The 23,022-nt window shown below is 39.4% G+C and overlaps 1 protein-coding gene and 1 non-coding gene across 2 annotated transcripts; one reads left to right on the top strand and one right to left on the bottom strand.

Moving 5' to 3' along the window:
- Positions 1 to 17,637: 17,637 nt before the first annotated feature.
- LOC117274661 (small nucleolar RNA R71) lies at positions 17,638 to 17,744 on the bottom strand. The gene has a single exon (XR_004504806.1). It is a non-coding gene; the product is annotated as a small nucleolar RNA R71 (small nucleolar RNA).
- Positions 17,745 to 18,288: 544 nt separating this feature from the next.
- Positions 18,289 to 19,071, top strand: LOC138901587 (uncharacterized). The gene has a single exon (XM_070189361.1). It carries the CDS (start codon positions 18,289 to 18,291, stop codon positions 19,069 to 19,071), a length of 783 nt encoding a protein of 260 aa, XP_070045462.1.
- The last annotated feature ends 3,951 nt before the right edge of the window (positions 19,072 to 23,022 follow it).

Genomic DNA, 23,022 nt, shown 5'->3' with positions numbered 1-23,022 from the left:
CTTATGGACAATCACTGATTTCCTGTTTGTTGGCTTGGAGTGTCTTCAGCTAATATAAGGCCTCTTTCTCTCCTTTAACATGCATTTAGATAATAAATGAAAGAATAAAATAAAGCACATTTAATGTCATCATTTAGCTTTAAAAGCTTAACCCAAATCATGTGAGATTTTATCTTTAATCAAGAGTAATATATTATGACTGACACAAAATATAAGCCAACCATGTTATGTACCTAGAGGCAAGTATCGTATACTCTACTTGCTCAGATCGTCACTGATCACGCCCAACTATGCCTCCTAACACTACTAAAAATTCGGGCAAAATCGTCCAAAATAACCGACCAAAGTGGGTCGGTAATGGCCAATAACCGTCCAAAATGCGACCATTTACGTATGGACGGTATTTTGAAGGTCAAAAGGGCATATTGACCAAAGTTGGTCGTAATTATCGACCAACTTTGGTCGGTCAATTAAATTCAAAAAATAAATTACCGAAAAAATCGACCAAAGTTGGTCGGTTATTTCTGACCAAAGTTGGTCGGTTTTATTAAAAAATAAAATTACCAATCGAATTCAGTCAGTTTTTTAAAATGACCGGCCGAATTAACCGACCTATTTCGGTCGGTTTGTTTAATATTAATTTTCATTTATTTTAAATGAAAAACCGACCAAAGTTGGCCGGTTTCTTGAAAAATAAATTTCGCGGACTCAAAAATAGTTTCTCGCATTTTTGAGCCAAAGAAAACCGACCAAAGTTGGTCGGTTTCGTAAAAAAATATTAAAAAATAAAATATTTTTGAAAAACCGGCCAACTTTGGTCGGTTTTTTGGTCTTTTTCTTGACCGACCAAAATTGGTCGGTCGACCGTGGTCGTTTTTTGCCGAATTTTTAGTAGTGTAAGAGGACTAACAGTTGTTGCAAATATAATCTGATTTACAAGTTCGGAGTCAAATCCCACAGGGAATTAACCTACTAATCACAATCACTAGTTTCGCAAGAATTCAAGTAGTCAATCTTCAGAAATGTTAAATAATAATTTGAGTGTTTGTAACTAAGAGCGAAGTAATTAAAATGCTGTAATTTATAACTAACAGAGCAAATATTGTAAACAAGATTGGAAAAGTCTAAGGTTATGATTTTTTCTATTATCGGAATCCTCCCCACTATATTTCCTATAAATTTGCCTAAGTATTCTCTACCGATTGTGAGTACTCTAGGTGTCGTAATTCTCTTCCAAGCAACTACCATAATTTACTAGACGTATTCTTCCGAACTACGCTAGTTGGCACTAGTTTACTGCTCACTATGATCGCACCAAGGTTTCGTTATTCCTAATCTCACCTTTAAACCCTTCGTATTGATTCCTCATATACGTTAGGAGTGATGTTGTTCAACAACTACCTAAATGTATACCCTTTTTCAAGCAATACACACAAAATAGGCACAGTCAATTGAGAGCTCTTCAATCAACAACAGTGAAAACGTAGTTGAACAAGTAGAGAAAAATCAAATGCAAATTTATATTAAATATAGTAGAAAATCACCTCCAATAGGTTCCATCAAACCCTAGATGAGAAAGTTTAGCCAGTCATAAATGTATAAACAATCATCATGATGTTTAAAGACATTAAACTATAAAGTAAAGAGAAACGGAGGGAAAACTCGTTTGGTTCCTACTCCACAGTGCTCTATAGCCTTTTTCTTCTCCAAATAATGTCCAACCCTTTCTAAACTCGCTTGGCTATTTATATGTTAAGGTCGAGGTCCTTGAGTCTAAATCCGGGTCGGAGTATTTTAATTCGCGAACTTTTGGCCATCGGGCGCCTGATCTCGCGAGGCCAGGCTTGTAGCGTGCCTGGGACCTCGTGAGGCGGACCTATAGCGCGGTCAAGATGGCTACAAAGCCGGCGACGCTTGGCCTGTAGCCAGGCTTGGGTACTTTGTATTTTTGTGTGCGTTTCTTGCATTTTTGTCCTTTTTTGTGCAACTTTCATTCGACTATTTATTCTGATACTCCTACACATAAAATAACATAATTTAGCTCAAATATCGCACAATTAATCACTAAATCAATAAAATATAGGGCGAGTAATAATGTACTAAAAATAAAGAATTCTGGCCAAACATCACCACCCCACACTTAAACGTTGTTCGTCCTTGAGTCAACCACCAATTCAACCTAACCTTGAGCACTTTATTTTCCTTCAACAAATCCGAAGCACACTATACCTATGATTATGGTTGATAGCAACAACTAAACTTTAGCATATGCCTTCAATACACACTTCCCTTTACTTTATGCCATACCTCAAAAATTTATTCAACATCAAGACAACATGCTCATAACAATCCTAGTCTCACAAACCGGCTAAATATCACAATGCATTCATGGCTTGATCACTTAACATCATAGAGAAATCTAATAACGTCACCTATCCCTTGCAAAATCGTGTGCCCTCACAACAAGAATAAAAAAGTAAGTTGAATCTATACATTCGAATCAAATACTCAAATATATTTTAAGGACTCACATATCTCAAAGAAATTCTTCACTCTCACAAAGAAGTCACATGCATGTACAAAGTACCATAGGCTTGCCCATTATGTAAACCTCCACTAATGTAGGCTTGCTCGATCTAAAATCAAGTAGGACTTTTTCATGGTTGTAATGTGGGCTAAGGAACGTATAGGATATATTTTTGGAATAGCGCCTCTCCCTCCTAAGCACTTTAACATGTCACATATTTAACTTTAAGCGCAAATTCCTCAATCCCAACTTCAATTTCACAAACAATATCATTCCAAGAGTGTTTTTTTTTAAGTACTACTTTACTTCACACCTACTAGCAAGGACAATATATCAATTTATTCATCTACCCTTTTTTCCAGCTATGTGCTTTTTTATTTCTTTTGTAATTTTTCTTCTTCTTTGAAATTTTCGCTAGTAGTGTATTCTTTTACAATATACGTGCACCTTTTATCTTTCATTGGTTCCACTCAAAAGCCATCCAAGTTTCCTCCTTACTTCTTCTAGCGCTCATTTTACAATTCAAGTGCTTCAAGAGGTACAAGGATCAAATAATGACAATTAAGAACAAAGGGTATAGCCTTGTAATGTGGTTGCCAAATAAAAGTCTATAGGCTCAAAAAGGTTGAGTAGGGATAAGTTTTATTTGTGGTAAGCATTAAACTCAAAAAGATCAAAGAAGGCCTAAAATTATTTTTCAAATCGAGCAAAGTCTAGGATTTTGTTTCAACTCACATGACGAGCAAGTTCTAGACTCTAATGCAATAACACGGACTACACAAATTCTCACCATACCTGGCATATGACTCACTAAGGACGGTTCTATTCCGACTCTCAAACAATTACAAGTATTCACGGAGCTACAAAATATTAAGCATTAAGCACAAAGTGATACAAGCCAAGAAAACGAGACATAGGTGTTATTTAACATGCAATCTAACTCAACAAGGAATCATAAGCACTTTCAAACCATAGGGAAGGTAATACATATGCTAGAGCCTAAATATGCTACTATCAAACAAGTCAAAATGCGCCTATCAATCTCATTTTTTCCATCCCTTTATTCCTCTATCCTAATCTACTCTAGAAAAAAAAAAATACTACCAGGTTCAACTATATCCCATAGAAAAGAATCGAGGCACAAAGAAAAATCACGGGGGGTTATTACTACCTATAAGAATAAAAAGGCATATTTTTGGATTTTTTTATTTTTCAAATTTTTTTTTGTGTCTTTTATTAGACTTTAATCCCTCAAGAAAACTGCCTAGGAGATCCATCATCGGGAAAAGTCCAATCATATATATATATATATATATATATATATATATATATATATATATATATATATATATATATATATATATATATTCGATTTTTAATAGTTTGTTTCAAATTAAACTACTAAAAGCAATCCTAAAAATTAAAGACTAAATCTAGAATACTATACTAAAATATTTTTTTTATATTCTATGCTAAAATAGAAAAGAAGAAGCCAATAAAACAAATAAAACAAGAAACTATTAGTTTATCCACTATTTACAAATAAGAAACTGTTAGTTTATCTACTATTTACAACACACAAAGAATAGAGAATCCCCCACCCCACACTTAATTCATGCAGTGTCCTCAGTGCATATATAAAGCTAAAAAAACAAGTAAGGTTGTAGGAAAAAAGACTCCCTGATCAGTCATCATCATCGCCTTTATTGTAGAAGGCTTCATCTGCAGCTGTCCACTCTTCATCATCTGCTCCCTCATCAACATCATCCCCAGCTTCCTCCTCAGACTGCTCTGGCTCGGCCTCTGAACAATCCGGTGTGTTGACATCCTCGTCTCCAGGGAGTCTCTGGCCCTCACCAAGCCCAACCAGACACTGGGCATGAGCAATGAGTGGAAAGCACTCATTCAAGTTGGCCCTCAACTCCGGAGTAGCTAGCCTCCCTCCAATCTGAAGCTACTAATCCAGCATCCCATATAAATGGGACATAAAGTTGTTCATCTCGAGCATTGCGCTCGGTACCTGTAAGTGAAGACATATAGCTCTTTTCCTTCGTCCGGATGTTGGTGATGTCTGTCCCTCGGAGGGGTGTTGGAATGGCTACATAAAAATCTTGCTCCTCCTCTACTTCCTCTTTTCTCAAGTACTATGTCAGCATGTTGCCGAAGAACAACCTATCAACTCTATTTCTTGTTCTCACCTGCGCCATCTGGTGGTATATCAACCGGTCCACATTCACCTTTTGGCCAGTCATTAGGAAATAAAGCAGGCATACCCTCTCACGGCTGATCATCGTCTCATGGTAGCATGGTAGTAGCCTTGTGTTGATCGACTTCAACCACACTTAAGCTTCTGGCTTTATTTTCTTCTTTGGAAATTTCTTATGACGTTGGATCTTTTTGTCATAGACCCAGGCTACCACAGAATTGACACCACATAGAGTGTGTCTCAGCTCCTGATAAGGTGTGCAGGCAATAAAGTTACCCAAGGGCTAATGGGAAACATTCAGAGCTCTTAAGTAATTGCATATAGCTAATGCCAAAAAATCAATCAATCACCCCTGAATAAGCACATACTGCTCTGGATCATCCGGATCATATCCGGCATAGAACTCACGAACAAGGTTCACGTTGATATCCCCAATGTTTCCAAATACGTAGCTCAACCCAAGTTCATGAATACCCTTCCAAATTATTAGATACTTAGATTTTAAACGGCGCTTATGAACAGCTGAATCAGGGTGCATATGTTTTAGCCGATAAATCTTGTACCATTCCTTGGTGGACGGGGGTATACTCTTAAATCCATACTCTCGATGTCCCGCAAGGTGTGAGCACGAGGATGCTATAGTTGCAACTGCTTGCAACCCCTCAGCATGACTTGAAGTAGCCTCTCCTTCTTTCCTCTTTTTTGGTGGAGGTGCAGATGATGTCTTGCCTTTAGTTGGGGCAGTAGCTTTTCCCTTTCCTTTGTCCATCGGTGGTTTAGTGGGCTTCAGACATACCATATTTGTACCTGCACAAGTGGACATTAGTCAACCTTAGAGGGCCTTTAATCATTTCAAAACGTGGTCTTACAACCCCACACTTAGGACATCAAGGGATGCATGAAGACATAACACTAGTTAACAATCCCGGAGACTCGGGCTCCAATGGGAACGAAGAATGCCTTCGACGCATTTTGATAAACACTTGGCGTGCACTAGTGCCATACGAATGCTTGTGTAAGTGAGGGATTGTCTCACCCTCCCAAATCAGCTTGGGATTTGATTGCGAACACTCGTTTAAAAAACAACAATACCACTCCTATAGGATTCATGGGGTTGGGACAATCATGCACAAGTTATGACATAGAAGAAATTCATTACCTTGCACATTGCAATTTTTTCTTCAAACAAAGCCAAAATAAAAGAAGGAGAGAGAGAATTACATACCTTAGATGTTTTAGAAAGAGGACTGCTCTTCAATTAGTGGCGATATTGGGGAATGAGTGGATTCAATGGGAGTTTTTTTGTGAGTGAGAGAAAAATATAGGGGGTTGGTAGTGGGGTTTGGGAGAGGGGAGAGCGTGTGTGTTCGAGCGAGTGTGTGGGTGTGTGTGTTGCGTTTAGGGCTGGGCGGGTGTGTTATTGAAGGTGTGTGTTGCATTTTAAAGAAAAGGAAAGAAGAAGAAAGAAGAAGAAAAGAAAGAAGAATAAAAGGAATACATACCTGGCGACGTGAGGTTAGTAGCGAGGTAGGTTTCATGACAGACCTGGCGACGGAAGGGAGAGAGCGGTCTAGGGGCTAGGCATTGCGAGTTGTAACACGCGAAGGAGCGGAGCCTGGGCGTGTTGTTCCAGGCACAACGCGAGAAACAGGAGGCTTTGGGGCGTGCGGCGCCTACTCTGACGCGAGGTCCATGGCGCTGTAGGATGCGCGGCTCCAACTCTGTAGCGTGATTCTTGCCTCGCTTGGCGAGGTCCGGAGCATATGCAAGTGGTTTCTATTCTGTTTTGTGAACTACTCCAAGTGTTATGACCTCCCAACGTTCTCCAGTACCTGTTCCAACACCAAGACTTAACTAAAAACTTGTTAGTACCTAAAAATAAAAAAGAAAAGTCTAATTAAGCTAAAATAAATTACGAATTGGGTTGCCTCCCAACAAGCGCCTTGGTTAACGTCAAACTGCATGACGAATCCAATACTACAATGGGTTGCCTCCCATAAAGATCCTAATTTAATGTCGCGGCATGATGTAATCAATCATGCTCAAGGTTCACTCAACACTTGTGGTTCCTTCAAAGAAATCACCGACACCACTTTTTCCTCATCCATGCCAAGGTAATGTTTCATCCTTTTCCCATTGACCGTGAACTTCCGAACTCTATCTTCCGACTCAATTGCAACTGCTCCCGTAGGATGTACCGTTTGCACAAGAAATGGTCCTGACCATCGTGACTTCAACTTACCTAGGAACAATTCCAGTCTTAAATTGTACAATAGTACCATGTCTCCACGCTTAAAATTCTACTCCAATAATATTTTTGTCATGGATCATATTCATCCTTTCTTTGTACAACCGGGTGCTATCAAAAGCATGATAGCAGAAATCATCAAGCTCATGTAGCTCTGTGACTCTACTCATACCGGCGACCTCCATGCCAAGATTTAATTTCCTTAATGCCCAAAATGCTCTATGCTCTAACTCCACCTGTAAGTGACACGCCTTTCCAAAAACTAATTTGTAAGGTGACATACCAATCGGAGTTTTGAATGTAGTGCAGTAAGCACATAGTGCATTATCCAATTTTCTCACCAATCAGTCCGAGTAGCATTTACAGTCTTGGTCAAAACACCCTTGATTTCTCTGTTTGACACCTCCACTTGCCCATTTGTTTGTGGGTGATGCGGAATGGCAACTTTATGGAGAATGCCATATTTCTCTAACAACTTTACAAAGGCTCGGTTGCAAAGGTGGATGCCTCCATTACTGATGATCGCCTTTGGAGTGCCAAATCAGGTGAAGATATTTTTTCTTAGAAAACTAATGACTCCCTTTGCATCATTCGTCAGGAGTTCCATGGCTTCTACCCATTTCGAGACAGTCCACAACTACCAATATGTACTTGTTTTCATATGAGATGACAAATGGTCCCATAAAATCTATTCATCATACATCGAATACTTCCACCTCTTGAATAGGGTTCATAGGTATCTCATGTTGACGGGAAATGGTTCTCATCCGTTGGTACTTATTACAGCCCTTCACCCAAAGTGTGCATCTTTAAACAACGTCAGCCAATAAAAGCCTGACCCTAACACTTTAGCAGCTTTCCTTACTCCTCCAAAATGGCCTCCATAAGGCAAAGCCTGACATGCCTGCAAAATAGAAGCTTGGTCTATCTCGGGAATACATGCAAAACAAAAGCTCTGGATCATGTTATAAATACAATTCTTGAACAAATATGGTTCGTCCCATAAATACATGCAACAATCACGAAAGAACTTTTTCTTCTGCACAGAAAACAAGTCATAAGGAACAATATCGCTCGTCAGGTATTTTGCAATATCTGCATACTATGGGGCTACCTCAAGGCTCGTGGCTAACAATTGTTCATCTGGGAAAGTTTCCATGATCTCTTCCACCTCAACCTTCTTTTCAGCTCCTTCAAGCCTGGACAAATAATCAGCAACTTGGTTCTCCGTTCCCTTTTGGTCACGGATTTACAAGTTGAATTCTTGCAGCAGTAGCACCCATCGTATCAGGCGCGACTTTGACTTCCTCTTCTCAGTTAGGTACCTGAGAGAATCATGGTCAGTATAAACAATTACTTTTGAGCGTATCAAGCATGATCTGAATGTTAAATGCAAATACCACTGCTAGAATCTCCTTCTCAGTCATAGTGTAGTTTAGTTGGGCGCCACTCAAGGTTCTACTTGCATAGTAGATTGGGTTCATGACCTTCTCTTTTCGTTGCCTAAGCACGGCTCCCACAACATAGTCGTTTGCATCGCACATCAGCTCAAATGGTTGCTCCCAGTCAGGTGCAACTATGATAGATACAGATACAACCTCTTTTTCAGCTCCTTAAAAGCTACCCTACAGTCATCAAAAAATACAAAGGGGTGATCTTTTTCAAGTAATTTACACAAAGGGTTAGAAATTTTGGAAAAATCTTTTATAAACTGCCTGTAAAAGCCGGCATGACCAAGGAAACTTCTTATTGCCTTGACGGAAGTAGGTGGTGGCAACTTCTCTATTACATCAACCTTAGTACGGTCCACCTCAATGCCCTTACTCGATACTAAGTGTCCCAAGACTATACCTTCTTGTACCATAAAATGGCATTTTTCCTAGTTCAGTACCAGATTAGTCTCCATACACCTCTTTAGTACTCTTCTCAGATTCATAAGGCAGTTATCGAACGAGTTCCCTGTCACTGAGAAATCATCCATGAAAACCTCCATTATGTCCTCTGCCATATTTCTGAAGATGGCCATCATGCACTTTTGGAATATGGCGGGTGCATTGCATAGGCCAAACGACATTATCTGAAAAGCATAGATGCCATATGGACAGGTGAACGGCGTTTTCTCTCTATCCTCCGGGGCTATATAGATCTAGTTATACCTTGAGTATCCATCCAAGAAGCAAAACTGGGACCTCCCTGCCAATCTATCTAACATCTGATCAATGAATGGCAGAGGAAAATGGTCTTTTCGGGTGGCCTTGTTCAACCTTCTGTAGTCCATACAGATTCACCATCCCATGACTGTTCTTGTTGAGATCAGCTCATTATTCTCATTTTGCACTACAGTCATTCCACCCTTCTTTGGCACACACTGAACTGGGCTGACCCAGTTGCTGTCAGAGATGGGGAAAGTGATTCCCGCATCTAACCACTTGATCACTTCTTTCTTCACCACTTCTTTAATGTTGTGGTTCAACCTTCTTTGATGTTCTCTGGAAGGTTTGTGCCCATCTTCCAATAAAATCTTATGCATATGAAACGTTGGGATGATACCCTTTATGTCTGCAATAGTCCAACCAATTCTAGTTTTGCACTCCTTCAGAACCTGCAAAAGCTATTCTACCTGCACATCTAACAACCCATATGAGATAATAACAGGTAAAGTCGAGTTAGGTCCTAAGAAAGCATACCTGAGGTGAGATGGTAACGGTTTTAGTTCCAACTGTGGTATCTCTTCGATTGGCGGCTTAGTTGGAGGGGTCTTCCTTTCTTCTAAGTGTAATGGCTCAAATTCGAGCTCTCTTTTCCAGTACCCTTGGCCTTTAAGAGCCAAAACTCACTCCGCCAAGTCCTCACCATCTACCTCTTCTAAGTTCATGAGGCAGGTTGCTAGAGGGTCCTTTGCATTCAATGCCTCATCTTCCTCCTCCAGAATCACATCCACTGCTTCAATTAGAGATAAATTAGTAAACTCACTGGGTCACCGCATGGACTTTTGCACATTGAATGTTATTTCTTCATCGTTTAGTCTCACCTTTAGCTTCTAGTTTCACAATCAATCAAAGCCCTCCCGGCCAAGAATGGCCTTCCCAAAATTATGGGAATCTCTTCATCAACCTGGCAGTCCAGAATGATAAAATCTGCCGAAAACATAAACTTTCTAGCCTGCACAAGTACATCGTCAAGTATACCAGATGGCCTCTTCATCGTTCGGTCAGCTAGATGTAATAACATAGATATGGGCCTTTCTCTTCCAATGCCTAACCTTTTATAGATAGACAAGGGCATCAAGTTTATTCTCTCCCCCATATCATACAATGCTTTAGCAAAAGCATAGCTGCCTATGGTGCACAAAATTGTGAAACACCCTAGGTCGGATAACTTCTTAGCTATAAGTCTTATCACAACAGCACTATAGTTCTGAGTCAATGTCACAGTTGCCAAGTCTTGAAAGTCAAACTTGCGAGACATCAAGTCCTTCATCATTTTTGCATAACCAGGCATCTCCCTCGAGGCATCAATCAGTGGGATGTTCACCTGAATCTGCTTCAACATCTCCATGAATTTTTTATATTGCTCATAGTCTACGTACATGCGAAATTTATTATTTTTCTTTGGAACTATTACTATGTTAGCTAGCCAGTCAGGATACTTTACCTCTTGGATTGAACCGATATCAAGCAATCGAGTTACCTCTTCTTTGACGAATTTGTTTCTGACCTCGGCAATAGGACGTTTTTTCTATCTTACCGGAGGGATGTTGGGATCCAGGCTTAGTTTGTGCACGACCACTTATGGCAGGATACCTGTCATATCCGCATGCGACTATGCAAAATAGTTAACATTAAATTTAAGAAATTCGATAAATCCATACCTGAGCTCGGGGTTCAGTCCTGTCCCCAAGTGGAACTTCCTCTCCAAGAATTTTTCAAACAACACGACCTGCTCAAGTTCTTCCGCCGTGGATTTTGTTGCGTTCATTTCTTCTGGTACCTGGAAATATCTTGTTACCTAATAGGATTTCGATGACTCCTCTCCCTAGTTGACTTTGCTCGGCTTGAGGGGCGGGCGCCAATTCCTATAATTGCTATGATGCCTGTTCCTTCCCTTTGCTACTGGAAACTGAGATTACATTTATCTCCCTTGCTGCTTGTTGGTCACTTCTTATTTGTTTGAATCCCTCGGGAGTTGGGAATTTAAGCAGTTGATGATATGTTGACGGTACAACCTTCATCTCGTGCAACCACGGCCTCCCCAAGATAATATTATAGCCCATATCGCCGTCTACTACCTTGAAAAGGTTTGTCTTCATCACCCCTTCGACATTCGTGGGTAGCAGGATCTCTTCTCGGGTTGTCACGCTTGCTAGGTTGAACCCGACGAGGAGTTTTGTGGCCAGAATGATACTTCTGGTGAGCTTGGCTTGCTCCAACACTCTCCACTAAATAATATTGGTCGAACTTCCTGGGTCCACTAAAACACATTTAATTTTAAAATCTAAGACATTTAAAGAGATTACTAATGCATCATTGTGCGGAAATAGTAGTCCATTTGCGTTTTCCTCCATGAATGTAATGTCGGCTTCAATGACTTCTCGGAGTCTTTTGCTGTGGGTCACTGACACCTTCGTCTTTTTTGCCGCCGAATATGTCACACCATTAATCTCGTTCCTTTCGAAGATCATGTTGATTGTCTATCGTAGAGGATCTTCTTCGAAGGTTCTGTGTTATCACGATTGTGGACGTAATTTGTTTTAGCCCAATTACTCAAGAATTCTCTAAGATGAACATTTTTAGCAATATCTTCATCTCCTCGCACAAATGTAGGCAGTCCCCTGACCGGTGGCCGTTGGTCCCGTGGTATTTGTACCATAAGTTAGGATCACTTTAGCTGGGATCAGATCTCATTGGTTTCGGGAACCATGCTTCCTTAATGTTCCTCATAGCCGACACCAGATCCACTATGCTGATGTTGAAGTTGTATTCGGATAGCCTGGGGTAGGAGGAATCTCGGGGACTCAATACATCCTTGTCCTGCAATGATCTGTTATTCCGGCAACGATCGGCTCTCCTATCAGTAGCGAACCTATACGTCGACTGAAAACCTCTGTCGTGTCCTTCGACCCTTTCATAGTTAAAAATCTGACCCCTTGAAGACCGTCTATCTTTGTCGAGATCATCTTTTGATTTCTCCTTATTCGTTTCCCGGTCCCAGCCCTTGGTTGATGCCGGAAAACTGAGCTGATCATCTTCAATTCTTATCTTTGACTTGTACCGGTTGTGAACATCGCACATGTTATTGCTTGGAACTTGAGAGCAGACTTTCTTTCAATTTACGGGAAGCATTAGAACTTCTCGGATTCATCCCTTTAGTAAATGCTTCTGCTGCCCACTCGTCTGGTACGACCGGGAGCAACATACTTTCTTTCTGGAATCTGCTCATGAACTCCCGCAACAATTAGGACTCTCCTTGTGCAATCCTGAATATGTCGTCTTTTCGGGACTGTACCTTTCTGGCCCTGGCATGGGCCTTGGTGAAAGAATCTTCGAGCATCTCAAAGGAATCTATTGAGTGGTCGGGCAAGAGTGAATACCATGTCAGGGCCCCCTTCGTGAGGGTCTCCCCAAATTTCTTCAGTAAAACTGACTCAACTCGCGCGGAGCTAAATCGTTTCCCTTTACTACCGTTGTATAGGTAGTGATGTGCTCATGAGAATCTGAAGTCCCATCATACTTCAGCACGTCTGGAATTTTGAACCACTTCAGGATCAACTCTGTGGTGCCACGCTTGGTTTGAATGATAATTGGATATACTTCTTTGAGTCCGGTCCTTTTAATGCTGGTGGTGTGCCTAGAATCTGATCCATTCGGTCGTTTATTTCCCTCTAAACCGCATGAGTTCGGTTTAAAGGGATCATTATCATTGTTGTTATCGGACCAGCTACCGTTTCCCCCGACCCTTTCAAAGGCGACTTCACCCCTCAGGGTGTTGTTGTCGACTATCTGCGTTGTGTGGTTTATAGGAGCACCGGGAGGAACTAGACCTCGTCCATTCGCATTATTGGAAGCACCCGGCAATGCCTGCCTCAGTTCCGTCATGACCTGGTTATATCGTGAGAGGTGGCCCATAATGGCCTTTTGTTTCTCCCTCAGGATCCTTACTGCTTCAACGACGTGCTCTGTTGCACCCTATTTTGCACTAGACAAAACAAGATTCAACTTATGGTTTCTCTATTGTTGATAAATGAGAGTCTCCACCTATTATTTAAAGGTATACTAGGGTACCTATTTAATTACTAAATCATGTTCCTTATAGTTCTGCAAACCTGTGAGATTACGGGTAAGGGTTCTTGTTCTTCTAAGGGGAAGGTGGTAGGCACCCCTTAAAATTTACCTGAGGTATCTCCATAGGACTTAGACTAATTTTAAGGGATCGGTTATTTGTACTATACTTAATTACTATTAAAATACGACTTACTATATATCTAAGGGAGGGTATATAAAAGGGGATGTGAGACATAAGAGGAATGTGAATTTATAAAGGAGTTTAGAGATATGTTAAAAGAGTTATGAAATAGGTATGTATGTGGTCTATATTTCATAAGGCTTTTAGAAAAGAAGTTAAGTTGTGAAAGCAGTTGATTTAGGGAATGGTGTTCATTTAACTCTAAAAGGTATTTGTAAGAAAGTGAACCTAAATGTACCTTGATTTTAAAATCCGAAGAGGAGCAGTTTTTTGAAAATCCATTTGGGCAATAGTGCTTCACTTTTTATAAAAAAATTTGATTTACCTCTTGATAGTAAAGCTGTCGATTCTTTTTTGATTTTTTTTTAAAAATGGGGCTGCTGTTTTGACTAAATTCTGGGCTTAATATTTTAAGAAAAGACAAGTGAGCGAGAACATAGTAAAGAGATGAGTAAATTATAATTAGCGAAGTGAAGGTTAATTGCTAACTAATTTCTTTTAAATTCTATATTATTTTAAGCTTGCCTATGTTTCATATGAGATTAAAGCATAAAAATAAAGTATGAAATCTAATATATGAGTGTTATATACATGGTAACAAAGATAAGACAAAAGCAACAAGGTAATAGATAAAAGATAATGAAGTCGTAAACCAGATTAACGAAGCAATAGATAATAACAAAAAGAATTGAGGGAAAGAAGACTGTACTCTGGTAATTGGGCCTCAAGAAGGCAGGCCCAGCAGTAGAGAGAGTTGCGGCTACAACTGACTTTGGACTCTCCAAAATGTGACAACGTTGGGATTGGGCCTGAGTTCCTTAGGAACTCAGCAGGCCCAAATGAGTGTACATGCCCAAAGAAAGAAAGTCATTAGATGCATATTCCATATTTTCGGCATATTTAACCATGCATGAAACATATATAAACAGATGACTGGAACCATATTAAAACATCAATAGTCTAACACTATGAGAAATTATACTAATGTGGTAGTTATATATGGCAAATAATTTATATTAAAATTCTTTCGTTGTCATTAAACACTAAACCCCTAAGGAACCAAAATTGTCAATGAATTAAGGGCTAAGGAGGGAGTACTACTCAAGGTCGATGCCCCCTTTGAATCCCCCGATACTTCAAAATTCTCAAGGGACTCAACCCCTAAGGCAATGCTTGTGCCGGGGAGAGCAGCCTAACCTAGAGTCAAACTCCACTCCCAAGTACCTTTAACCACTAACGACTTATTTTTCCTATGGGTTTGAGTGCCTACGAGGCTCTTTCAATGTAAACTAAGTTCTACAGTATCACTTACCATAAATGTATATTTTCCTTCCTAATAGAATGACATAAGGGCACACAGACTACATTTGATACTAAATAAAGAATAAATATCAGGTAAATCTAAAGGTCAGACTTTTGAACACACATAAGAGAGAAGCAGAAACATCATAACATACTGTTAAAGGGTCTAATCATTAAGGAAAAACATATTCAAAAGGAAAGTGAGGAATACAGAGTTCATATATATAGTAAGAAATGCAGATGCTCCTGCCCTAATAGACTAATGATGCACTGATTAGCTTGCTAATGGCACATGCATGGGTTAGAAACATTACTTGGAATTTCAAGAAGTATTAATAAAGGTTCAGACAAATAGTCACAACTAGAACCTTTTACATAAGTTACCAAAGATATCAGAAACATGACCAAACTCTCAACATGACTGCAGGTTCATAGATTTGAACATGAAATCCCTAAAGGCTAAACAGGATCATATTCCTAAATAGTATTAGTCTTAAACAAGTCATCATGTTCAGACAGTATCAAACAGAGACTTCTTACAAGGTTTAAGAATCAGATTCAGTTTCATATTAACAATAAGAAGAGGACTGAGGACAGTTCAAGACAAAGCATGAAATCAGCAGTCAAACATGAACATACAATATTTAGCCAGTTATATATGAACACTTCAAGTAAGGTTGTAATCTTATACATATAGGGGAGCTTTACATGTTACAGAGTCAAGTTAAGCATGCCTGATGGTAGGCTATAATCTCGTATTTTAGTCGCTTATCGCACTCTAATTTACTGTACTTTAATTGAGCTTGAGCTTTATTCTCTAGTGTTTTGCACTAATTATGTGTTTTATACCTTGTATGAGGATTCCGAGCTATGTAGATGTTATGAAATAAATTTGAGTGATTTGGAGCTTTGAAGTCTGAGTAAATGCCCAAGAGATTAAGCCGAGATCGCGTTCAGGGGTCGAACACCACGTCTGGATAATCAAATAGTCAAGAAACATTGCGGACTCTGAGAAAACAACACTAGTGCGGCATGTGGGGTGGCGCATGGGGCGTCACGCCTGTACAAAATCCCTGATGCCTGTCAGAACTAGCTCTCTGGATTTCCCCACTAATTCCCCAGGGCGACGTGCCTGTGCAATTTTTATAGAGTATTTGTCCTATTTCGCGCAGGAAGAAGGTGTTTTCGTCTGGACCTGACCCTACTTCATATAAATACATGGAAAAATGTTATTTCCTAGACTTTTGACATATCTAAGACCTAAGGAGGCTAAGGAGGAGGTATAGAAGCGAAAGCACAAGGAATTCATCATTCAATCTTCACTCAAGACAGAAGTTTGGATTGTTTTATGTTTTTCTTCACTTTAACCATATTTGTGATGAATTACTCCATATATATGGATTACTTCCCTTTAGGGATTGATGGATTTGGTGATATTAACTCTAGTTTTTATGTATTGATTCGTTTTGGATGTTTTAATTGTTGCATCAATATTCACATGTTCATGTAATCGCGAGAGGCATAACTTGTGATATCTTTGCATTATCTTATTGGTTGAATTCATTAATTCTTCTTAGTAATCGAAAGATGATAATTGAATTATTGGTTAAACCTAGTTAGGACGATAATCGAGAGAGGTTCACCTAAAGACCAATCTACTACAAAGTCGTGCATATCTTCACCGAGCTTTAATTAGTTCATATTATGAGGTTGAGACTTAATTGAGAGAGGAGTTTCTACTAAATGTTTGAACTAATAATTGAGTGAATTCGAGAGACTCATTTGAACATTAGAAGTGAATTAACTAGAGTTAAATCCCAGGCAATTATCTTTTACCTATCCAATCAATCCCTATTTTCTCCCATTGATATCTTCCTTGCTTACTTTTGTTCGAGTATCATTCGTCAATTAGCTTTAGATTCTTAGTTAATTTTAGTTTTAAATCACATAATTCTAAACTATTGATTATCTTAGCTAGCAATCTAGCTACAAACTACGATAATACTATTTAGCTCCAATCCCTGTGGATACGATATTATATTATACTATATTCCACAAGCGAGCATATTTAAATATGTGTTTTGCGCTCGTCAAATTTTGGCATCGTTTTTGGGGATTGGCAATCAATAGTGTTTGAAATAGTTTGTAGTGATAATTTTGGATTTTTATTTACTTTTCTCTTTTTACGCTTTTCTTTGTCTGTGCGCAGGTTACAGGTTAGATTGGTGCATGACTCGAACTTCTGCGAAGGAAGTGCTACCATACGATCCAGAAATTGAAAAACAACTATGACAGCTGAAGAAGGAAAGAAATCTCACCGAGACAACAGAAAAGGTTGGGCAATCCTCAACCAAAGAACTTATGGCTGGAAATGGTGAAGATAATGTGGATTTGGCTACGAGAGAGGCTGCCCAACAAAGCGAACGAGCTGCACGGGATGCTGAGGAAGCAACTATTAGAGATGCGCAGAACATCTATGAAGAAGAGAAGGGTCTCAGACTTAATCAACATCAACCCGTGCCTGGGAGACCACTTGGCGATTATGCTAGACCGGTCTACAATCAAGGTTTATCAAGTGTTAGACCACCTCTAATTGCAGCTAGCAATTTCGAGTTGAAGCAAGGGTTACTCCAAACCCTTGAAAATTATTGTGTCTTCAGAGGGAAGATGAACGAAGATCCAAACACACATTTGATGGACTTCGAAGAGATTATGAATACCTTTCAATATAATGGTGTGTCACAAGATGCAGTGTACTTAAGGGCATTCCCTTTCACATTGAAAGATGATGCTAAGCAGTGGCTTCAGAGCTTGCCAACGAGATCAATTAGAACTTGGGAGGAGATGACCAGAAAATTTCCTGATAAATATTTTTCCTCAGCTAAAACGGGCAAGTTTAGAAGAGAAATCCATAACTTCTGCCAGAAAGATACTAAGACTATGTTTGAAGCATGGGGGAGGTTTAAGGAGATTATCAAAAAATGTCAACATAGCGGAATTGAACTCTGGATACAACTCTAGGACTTTTGGGATGGATTGACACCGACTTCACATAGAACATTGATCAATACAGTTGGAGGCCCTTTGATAAAGAAGACTCCAGAGAAGATAGTCACAATTCTTGATGAGTTGTTTGAAGATGAATGGCCGACTGAGAGTGCTGAAAGAAGAAGATCGACAGGTGTTCATCGGGTTGATGCTAACACGACCGTATAGGTACAACTTGATGTTATGGCCAAAGAAATACGGAAGATGACCTTAGCTACAATACAAAGTGAGCCTCATGCAGCTTGTGATATATGTGGAAGGGGACATCCTACTCATGAATGTCAAGCCTCGACTGAGGAACTGAGTGCTGTGGAAAATTATAATGTGATGGGTCAGAGGCACCCCGATTTTTCATGGAGTTAACCTGGAGGTAGTGCAAATGTGTGGCAATAAAATAACTCTAGACCTCAGGGACAAGGAGCTCCAGCATACCAGAATCAGGAGAGGCAACAATTTTAGCCTCAACAGCCTATTCAGCCCGGTCTAGAGGATCTAATGAAGGCCTTCATTATCAAGACAGATGAGAGGTTGGACGCTCACGGGGCAGCTATCAAAGAATTGGGCACTGAGTTTCGAAATTTGGAGAGACAAGTGGGACAGATTGCAACTATACGATCTAAGAGAGTCCCAGGTACTTTGCCAGGTGATACTGAGAGAAATCCTAAAGAAACGGTAAATGTTGTAACTCTAAGAAGCGGGCAAACGTTGAAAGACCCCGCCCTTATCCAAAAAGATATGATACCTGAGAAAGAAAATGGGGAGCAGTTGAAAAATGAAGTTGATAAGAAGAAGAAAGGCAAGATGAGAGCTGAGAAAAAGAAGAAGGAAGAGAATTTGAGAAGGGATGAATCTAAAAAAGGCAAGCACATGCCTGCTTTACCTTTTCCCCAAAAGTTGTATATAGAGAAGCTGGACAAACAATTTGAGAGATTTCTGGATATGCTGAAACACGTTAATGTAAATTTGCCATTCACAGAAGTTCTCTCACAAATGTCAGCTTATGCAAGTTTCTTGAAGGAGATCCTTACAAAGAAGAGAAAGATAGAAGAGACCTCAGTAGTCAAGCTCACTGAGCATTGTAGTGCAATCTTGCAAAACAAACTCCCACAAAAGTGTGGAGTTCCAGGGAGTTTTACTATACCTTTCTCTTCAGGCTCTCTTAGTTTTGATAAATCTTTATGTGATTCTGGTGCATCAATTAATCTAATGCCTTTGTCTATTTACAGGAAACTTGAGAAGGAGATTGGAGAGATAAGGTTGGTGCAAATATCTTTGTAGCTGGCAGACCAAACGACTCTGATACCCGATGGGATAGTGGAAGATGTTTAGTTCTGGTAGATAAGTTTGTATTCCCTGTAGATTTTATAGTAGTGAATATAGAAGAGAATAAGGAGGACCCCCTTATCTTAGGAAGAACATTCTTAGCAACGGGTAGAGCAATCTTAGATATACATGAGAGAAGACTCATGCATAAAGTGGGTGAGGAGACTGTGACTTTCGAGATAAATGTAGAAACGAAGGCTAAAAAGGAGAAGCCAGCTGCAAGTGTTGAGTGGAAAGTGAAGAGTTCGAAAGAAAAGGCTCCAGTGATTGAAAAAGATAAGTGTGGGGTGTACCCCAAGAAGGCTGAGAAGAAACTGTCTGCGTGGATGTGTGCACTAGTTCGGGCGAGAGGAATGGAGCCCGACTTCGACTCAGACCCCGACTAAATATTCAGGAAAGTTTCCTTTACCTTATGTTTTTTAATTGTGTGTCATAGGGACATGCCACAACTTAAAGTGTGGGGTAGGAGATATTTGAATGTTGTATGTATATGTATTTCTTTTTGCTTAGTAGTGGTAGTTAGAGGTAAAATGTTTTTTGAACAACCGTAAAAAATTCAAATTTTTGATTTTTTCCGACGATGGATATCATTCGACAGGTTTCTTGAGGGATTAAAGTCGAAAGAAAAATACAAAAAGATTTTCTTTTGTTAGGTAGTGTAATAATCCCATCTTGGTTTTTCTTTGTGCCATAGTTCTTTTCCAAAGATTTTATTTGAACCATGTGTAGTTAGTTTTTATTTTTCTTAGTAGTAGGAAACCTTGTGCTATGATTTGAATTGAAGACAATGTCTCTTAACTTTATTACGCCTTGAGAATAGAGAGTGCTTTAGATTTGACTCTTAGGCTCAGTTTTTTACTCTTGTATAAGTACCTTAAAGTGTATGATCTTGACTTTGCTTAACTGCATAAGATTCGACAAAATCGACTTAGTTTACAAAAGGTCTGTATTCCAGAAGGATTTAGTGCAAATGTGTAAGGAATTTGGGAAAACTGAAAAGATGAAAGTTGTAGCCCTTTGAAATATCGTTCCAACGATAGATTGTGGAGCCCGAAAAAATCTCTTTGTAAAATGTTATGTGCATTTTATAGAGCAGTGCGCAATATGCGCGCCCAGGTACGCGCCCGGAGGGTCACGTGCGCGACCGCACACTTGAGGCAGTGCTGCTTCCATTTTGCATGGTCAAGTGAGCGGTCAGGACTTCAGGTGCATAGGGGAGGGGCATACCTGGGAGGTCATTTTAAAGCCCTACTTCGTCCCCACACCCCCAAAACACAAAAACTTGCTCTAGAAGGGGAGCTCTCAAGAACCTAACTCCTCAAAGGTCCCTCCACCATCCAAGGTAAGTTATAATGGTGATTATAAGTTAATTTCAATTCCCTAACACCTTATTAACCTGGGTAAACCCTCCAAATCATTAGTTATTCGATTGTGGCATCATTGTTGAGAGAAGAAACCCTAGAACTCGAATTCAAGAGGATTGAACTTCAAAAAGGTAATGTCTTCACCCTCTAATTGATTATACCATTGGATTAATGATTATAGACTCTATGTTCATGAGATATGAGTTGACGGGTTTGATAAAAAAACATGAAAAATTATAGGTTTGGTTTGTTGATTGTTGATTGTTGATTATTGGTTAACGGTATTGTTTATCTTTGCTGAAGAAGAATGATTTTTGATTATAAGAAATTTGGGATTTTAGAGTTTATCTAGGAGCAAGAGAATGGCTTGTTGGGTGTACAAACACCATTAATAAGGTCTATAAAGCTTTATGCCACCAAGTATTTGATAAAATGCCTAAGTGACCAAAACATGACTATTGTTGCTAATTTGGAATCCCTTTGACTTGTATTGATATAGATTAAAGTTGAAAGGGTTGGCGAATGTTGTAATTGCCTCAGAAATATAGTTAAGCCTAGTTCCTTGAATAGTTGCAGAACTTTTATTCTCTAGCTTAGTAACTCGTTCATGACTTTCATTCTGAATGTTATGAAATCAGTGCGTAATCAATATAGACTTGGGTTTGATGCCCATGAGTCTTAGTCTAGATTACTCAGCATGTCATAAACTGTTAAAGTTTCAGTTTTCATAATCAGATCATGAATATATGTCTCAGTCTAGTTCTATTCAGCATTCGAGTATCATGTAACTCAATATGATTCAGTATTTCAGTATCATGTATTGCAGTATGATTCTCAGTTCCTGATTTTAAATCCTTGAATGTTGAACCCCTGTATTTGGGCCTGAGGCCGCAGTTAATTCTTTATGCATCTTTGGGCCTGAGGCCATAGTTTATGCTTTATGCATATGGGCCTGAGGCTGCAGTTATGTATACGTATACTTGGGCCCGAGGCCGCAGTTTGTGCACATATATATTGGGCCTGAGGCCGTAATTTATTTATTCAGATAAATAGGTGGTTCATCATTCAGAAGAGGGAGTATTCATATCCTTTCTTCCTTGTTCAGTTATCAATTATCAGTTACTAGTTATCATTATTATTTCAGTTATCAGTTATCAGTTATCATTTTAGTTTCAGTTTCAATAGTTATCATATCAGTTATCAATTATCAATTCTCAGTCATCAGCTTAGTTTTAGTTTTAGTATTTATAATTCTTTCTTTCAGTTTCTTTACATACCAGTGCAATTCAAATGTACTGACATCCCTTTTTTCCAGGGGCCTGCATCTCACGATGCAGGTAATGATTTACAGGTTGACGATTCAGAGCGCTAGGAATCTCGTACCAGCTATTTGGTGATCCCTAGTTCTTTCGTGGCATTATCATTACCTTATAGTCTTCAGTATTTTCAGACAGTCAGTGTTTTGAGTGCTTCATTAGAGGCTTCATGGACTAGAGTAACGGTTAGACAGAGTCACATGCATTTAAGGTTAAGCAATGTTGCTACATATATGTTTCAGACTTATATTAGTGATTTTTCACTTGATTTATATCATTTAGACTTTCAGTATATCAGCATGTGTTAGTTTATCTTCCGCATTCAGTATGTTATGATATCACATGTTGATTCAGCCAGCCAGTTGGTTCGCTCGGTCACATGTAATCAGGCACCGAGTGCCGTGTTACGTCCAGGCCTAGGTTCGGGGCATGGCAATTATGTCATTGTGCTTAGTCTATTTTGAATACTCTTGGTGTAATGAGTTAGGAAAGACATTTGAAAAAGGCCGTGTCTTTATAAAGTGTAGTTTGATTGCTCGAGGACGAGCAATGGTTTAAGTGTGGGATATTGATGGTAGGCTATAATCTCGTATTTTAGTCTCTTATCGCACTCTAATTTACTGCACTTTAATTGAGTTTGAGCTTTTATCGCTAGTGTTTTGCACTAATTATGTGTTTTATGCCTTGTAGGAGGATTCCGAGCTATGTAGATGTTACGAAATGAATTCGAGTGATTTGGAGCTTTGAAGTCTGAGTAAAATCCCAAGGGATTAAGCCGGGATCGCTTTCGTGGGTCGAACACCACGTCTGGATATCAAAAAGTCAAGAAAAATCCGGACTCTGAGAAAACAACCCTAGTCCGACGCGCCGCGCGCCTGTGCAATTGTTACAGAGTATTTGTCCTATTTCGCACAAGAGAAGGTGTTTTCGTCTGGACCCGACCCTACTTGGTATAAATATATAGAAAAACGTTATTTCCTGGACTTTTGACATATTTAAGACTTAAGGAGGCTAAGGAGGAGGTGGAGAAGTGATCGTGGCCAACCCTACACCACTATATAGTAGCAAGGAGTGGTCGATGCAGTTTTACCCGATGAGGTCGGGATCGATTTCCACAGGGAGTTAATTTGGTTTGGAGTCGGGTATCTAACTAATCTAGATGTGCGTGTTGTTTCTAATTGCACTTCCAAACATTGTTGTGATTGATTCTATTCTAATTGTTATAC

Source organism: Nicotiana tomentosiformis, chromosome 11 (assembly GCF_000390325.3).
Source record: "Nicotiana tomentosiformis chromosome 11, ASM39032v3, whole genome shotgun sequence".
NCBI classification, from domain to species: domain Eukaryota; kingdom Viridiplantae; phylum Streptophyta; class Magnoliopsida; order Solanales; family Solanaceae; genus Nicotiana; species Nicotiana tomentosiformis.
Note: the sequence above shows the minus strand (reverse complement) of the source record. Positions and strands in the feature narration are given on the sequence as shown.